Source organism: Lygodium microphyllum, chromosome 21 (genome assembly GCF_053477565.2).
Source record: "Lygodium microphyllum isolate KBCC chromosome 21, Lygodium_microphyllum_v1.1.10, whole genome shotgun sequence".
Taxonomy (NCBI): Eukaryota; Viridiplantae; Streptophyta; class Polypodiopsida; order Schizaeales; family Lygodiaceae; genus Lygodium; species Lygodium microphyllum.
The window spans coordinates 14,565,992-14,571,566 of record NC_141155.1 but is presented as its reverse complement, the minus strand read 5'-3'; the positions used below and the strand labels follow the sequence as shown (position 1 = coordinate 14,571,566).

At 43.2% G+C, this 5,575-nt stretch overlaps 1 protein-coding gene across 1 annotated transcript; it reads left to right on the top strand.

Moving 5' to 3' along the window:
- The first annotated feature begins 320 nt into the window (after positions 1-320).
- On the top strand, positions 321-758 carry LOC148017762 (cysteine protease XCP1-like). The gene has a single exon (XM_087661497.1). The coding sequence runs from the start codon at positions 321-323 to the stop codon at positions 756-758; it is 438 nt and encodes a 145-aa protein (XP_087517623.1).
- The last annotated feature ends 4,817 nt before the right edge of the window (positions 759-5,575 follow it).

The window sequence follows — 5,575 nt, the reverse complement described above, 5'->3', positions numbered from 1 at the left end:
CCAAGTACACATGACATGGATTTCTCGCTAAAAACGCCACCAACATTCTTCTATTTAGCCTTTCTTCACAGATTTGTGCCACATTATGCAAGCTGACATCTATCCTCCTGTGATTGGAGGCATATGGGTTAGACACCCGCCTGTCTCCTTTGGCTTTTTTTGATACATCACCTAGTTATCTCCTCTCGCCTCCTCCTGTCCATCCATGGAGGAAGAAGGGGTAACCATAACCATAGTTTGCTTCCATAACGTCATGTAGGCACAAGGTCCAGCTTGCAGTAAACAAATCACTAGCTCAGCTGGTTGCCCGCCAAACTTCCATGGCTTCTGCTGTAAAATTAGGATGTGTAGTAGTACTTGTGGCACTGTGCGGTGCTGCAGCCCTTATAGAATGGGCTATGGCGGACCACTTGGCATATTCCCCAGAGAACTTAGAGTCTGAGAGCAGACTGCGGTCGCTATTCGATGCCTGGAATGCCAAGCATGGGAAGCACTACCTTGCACAGGCTTTTGCAGAAAAGGAGAAGCGGTTTGGGATCTTTAGGCAGAATCTGCACTATATCCACCGTCACAACCAGAAGGGGTCTAATTTTACCCTTGGCCTGAACCGCTTCGCAGATCTGACCAATGAGGAGTTTAAGGCATCAGCCTTGTTCGGTGCCAGGCCCAATTTCTTGAGGCAAGCAGGGTCGAGATCCGGTGCAGCTAAGAAGGTCAGAACCTGTGATACAACCAGCCTGAACACTGCCTTGGACTAGAGAGACGAAGAGGTTGTCGAAAGCATCAAGGATCAGGGCAGCTGCGGGAGCTGCTGGACTTTCGCATCTGTGGGATCAATGGAGAGTGCGAATGCCATTACAAATGGGGAGCTGGTGAGCTTCTCAGAGCAGGAACTAGTGAGCTGTGACTCCACTGACTATGGTTGCAACGGTGGCTGGATGGACTATGCCTTTCAGTGGGTGATTGACAATGGCGGCATTGGCTCTGATACCATATTAGAGTTCAGAAGGAAAAGAGATGGAGACAAAGGATCAGGCCCAAGGGTAGCTGTCAGCTCCCTTCAGTTCATTCTCTATTATCCATTCACAGTCACACACAAGTCAACTGTATGTACCATCCACACTCAAGGATAAACTGACCTAAATCTAATCATGGTTAAGTCAGTGTGACTTAACCTTATTCACTAAGGTAAACAAAATGAGCTTGAGTCTCAACAATCTCAAACTTCTTCTTCAAGAAGTCCTTGACTTCAGCAATCCCACTATCACTATCACCTGTAATAATCAAGTCATCCACATAGATGACTATGATGACCAAACCTGCATCTTCCTTTCTCACATAAAGTGAGTGATCAGCATCAAAAACATAAAAGCCAATATTGACAAGATACTCTCTGATCTTGTCAGACCGTGCTCTAGGTGCTTGCTTGAGCCCATAGAGTGCCTTCTTCAACCTGCACACATACGTGGGATGCTCTAAATCTTCATAACCTGCTGGCTGATCCATATACACTTCTTCCTACAAATCACCATGCAAGAAGGCATTCTTCACATCCATTTGCTACAACCTCCAACCTTTGGTTGCTGCCAAAGCAATCACACATCTGACAGTTGCCATCCTAGCAACTGGACTGAAGGTTTCACCATAATCTATGCCATATGTGTGGGCATAGCATTTTGCAACTAGCCTAGCTTTGTACCTACTAATAGAACCATTTGCATTGTGCTTAATCTTATAAACCCACTTACATCCAATAGCTTTCTTGCCCTTTGGCAATGATACTAGATCCCAAGTCTTATTGGCCTCTAATGCAGCCATCTCCTCATTCATTGTCGCATCCCAATGAGCATGACCAACAACCTCCTCAAATCATGTGGGCTCAACATCCTCAACTAGTTTCACCATATAAGCATAATGGTGAGCTACATAACCTTCAAAACCAAATCTTTTAACAAGGTATCTCACCCTGCTAGACCTACATACCACTGGATCACTCAATGGAGTCTTTGCATTAACGCGTACTCTCTGCCTGGAGTCCTCACTGAAGGAATGCCAAGCTCATCATCCAAGCTCTCTGAGCCACTGGAGTCTCCATCAAGAACTGCATCAATGCCTTCTGACACTTTATTCTTTCCTTTGTCTTTACCTGTAGTGCTACTAGATGCACTTGAAGATGTAGAGGTACTCCTTAGTCTCCCAGACCAAGGACTATCAGATGATGTCTCTGGTCCACTAAGAGTCCGTGATTCTTGCTTTTCAGCCTACACATGAGTGTCATGATCATCATCATCATCCAATGCATCACCACTAGATGCATACCAACTGCTCATTTCATCAAATGACATCCCTGCTCACTCTGAACTTACATGTGATAGGGTTGTAATAGAGATACTCTTTCTACTCTAAAGAGTATCCAATAAAGACACACTTTTCAGCCTTTGGATCCAGTTTCTTCTGCAACTCATCTAGCACATGAACATACGCAATGCATCCAAACACTTTCAAGTGTGAGACATCAGGCTTCTTACCTGTAAAACATTCTTTGGGAGTCATCCCATGGACTGCAGCTGTGGAAGTTCTGTTCATAATATAAACAGCGGTATGAACAGCCTCAGACCAAAAATGCTTAGGCATATTCTTTTCAGCCATCAAGGCGCATGCAACTTCTGCAATATGCATGTTTTTCCTTTCTGCAACCCCATTTTGCTGTGGGGTATATCTGCATGTGAACTGTCTCTTTATCCCATGAGATCTCAGAAAATCACTGAACTCATTGGAGAGGTACTCTCCCCCTCCATCTGACCTCAAGCACTTTACTTTCAAGCATGTTTCTCTTTCAACTGCAGCCTTGGAAGTTCTAAAGTGCTCAAAAGCTTCACTCTTTTCCTTCATAAAATATACCCATAGCTTTCTAGAACAATCATCAATGAATGTGACAAAGTATAAACTGCCTCCAAGAGATACATTTTGTGTAGGCCCCCAAATGTCCGTATGCACAACATCAATGATATTTCTGCTTACATCTGTGTCATGTGAAAAGGGTTGTCTTGCCTGCTTACCAAACTGACATGCTTCGCATACCTTATGAAATTATGCAACTCTAAATGTAGGCAAACCTGTAACCAACCCTTTGGACTGCATTAATTTCAGCCTTTGTACATTTGCATGTCCAATGCATTTGTGCCAAATTTCAATGTTTGCAACAACACCTTTTCCTTTAGTATACATAGCAGCATTCATAGTAGGAATTCCAGCATCCAGAGTAAACATACGTCCAACTCTACTTCCCTTTGCAACTAACCTGCACTTGTCATTGAAGTCTTCTACAAAGCAGCCCTTTGCATTAAGTCTGACTTGCAGCCCTTGCTCTACCATTTGACCGACTGACACCAAGTTTTTTGTAATAGATGGCACATGTAATACATCTGAAAGACTCTTTGTCTTACCATCATGCAAGGACAAGGGAACTTTTCCAATGTGTGAAATTGGGTGGCATGAATCATCACCCGTCTGCACATAACCTGCATTTTCCAAATCCTGCATCTCTCCAAACCATTCTACATGGCTGGTCATATGATCAGATGCACTCGAATCAACATACCAAACATCATCATGTGTTCCGTTTCCTGTAACAGCATTCATTATATGCTGCATAACAAACAGACGTTCATTTTTATCTTCTGTAGTGAAGACGATGCATAGTTTCCTTGCTGCAACTTACCTCTACGGATATCATCTTTCTTAGCATAACATTGGGCTGCGATATGACCTGTTTTGCCACAATAGTGGCACACAATACCAGATTTGTTAGAATCTCTATTCTGCCATCCACCTCTTCCTCTAAAGCTCCTCTAAACCTGCATATCGCCAAATTGCTGATTCAATCTATTTTGCTGGTTGTCACTACCACATCTTGTACCACGGCCTCTTAAAGAGAACCTGCCACGTCCCCTTCCTGAACTGGAGTAGAAAGCTTAGACCTGTTCACCACTTCTTTCAGATGTCTCACTCTGCATGTTGATCTCTTCAGTGATCATAAGGGAGACCAACTCATCGAAATCTGGAAATGGCTTTCTAGCATATACGGAAGTTACAAAAGACTTCCAAGCCTTTTCATTGTTAAGTCCACCCAAGGTAGACGACAGCAAATCATCATCATCGGGCATTGCATCAATTGCTGCCAAGGCATCTGCAATGCTCCTTACCTTCAATGCATACTCATTGATAGACATCTTCCCTTTCTTCAATGTATTCAACTCTTACTTGAGTTGAATCTTTTGTGCCTTTGTATTTACAGAAAACATACTTTCAAGTATGGTCCAAGCTGCATATGAATTCTCTGCATTTCTAATGTATCCCAGCATATTATTGTCAATTACTGCAAACAACCAATACATGACCTTTTTATCTTTTGCATTCCATTCCTTCCGTGCCTTTGTCTCTTCTGCAGTTGGAGGATCACTCACCTCTGGCTACTTTTCCTCACCTGAAACAAACTCGTAGAGGCCTTTTCCAATAAGGAAGTTCGTGACACGGAACTTCCATGAAGGGTAGTTGTTCTTGTCGAGCTTCTCAATGATGGGGCTTTCACTATTCTCTGCCATTATCACAAAAATAATACCAAACAGCAAGCAAATCTTCTGCAATAGTGCACAGCAATACACTAGACAGCCTTTTTCACTGTCTGCTCAACAATACATGCAATATGCAACCAGTTTGTAGATAAACCTTGTGTTTACTCACTGGTAAACACCTTTGAACTTACAAATCTGAAATCTGTAACCTGCGCACCCACTTTCGGTCAATACAGTCAAAGTAACAATGTACCCTGAAACTGCTGTCCGCAACCTTGCGGTTCTAAAACGGGGCCTGAAATGGCCTCTAATACACAGCGCTCTTTGTGCACACCAAATCTCACTGCAATCTGAGATTTTTTATCGACCCTGCTTCCGATGCCTCCACAGGCACTATCCAAGAGAGAGAGTGGAAGAATGGGACAGCTTCTTACCCGTGGCTTGCTTGCTCAAACCTTGCTTCTTCTCCTTCGCTTCAACCTTCAAAATCAGTCTCTCTCAGTGGCACGGCTCTGATACCATGTCAAGAATCACGTGGTGGGGGGACTTGCTCAAGATGCTGCGCCGAACACACAGAGAATGCACAAGGAGAAGCTCACTCAAGAGACAATAAGAGAGATAGAGGCCAAAACGTTTTCTTGCTGATTTCTTCTTCTTCTTCCACATACTTTACAATGTACACAAAGTATAGATGAGATAAAACATAAAGGAAAGCAGCCTATTAAGTCAAACAATGCATAACCAACTACACTAGTCGACTGGCGCTATAACTATGCCAGCTGTAAATAGGTGTAACAACCTGAATATAATAAGTAATGAGTCAGTGGCCATGTGAGAGTCATAATGACCACCGATGTGCTAAGCGTAGATGTGTGGACCCATCTAACCAGGCGGTCCATCATCAATGTCCACATGTGTTGAGCTTGTCATCTCAACAGTAGATCCTATGTGCTAAAGAGAAAATAATCTTTCAAGATTAGAAGGAGAAACTGTAAAGGCAT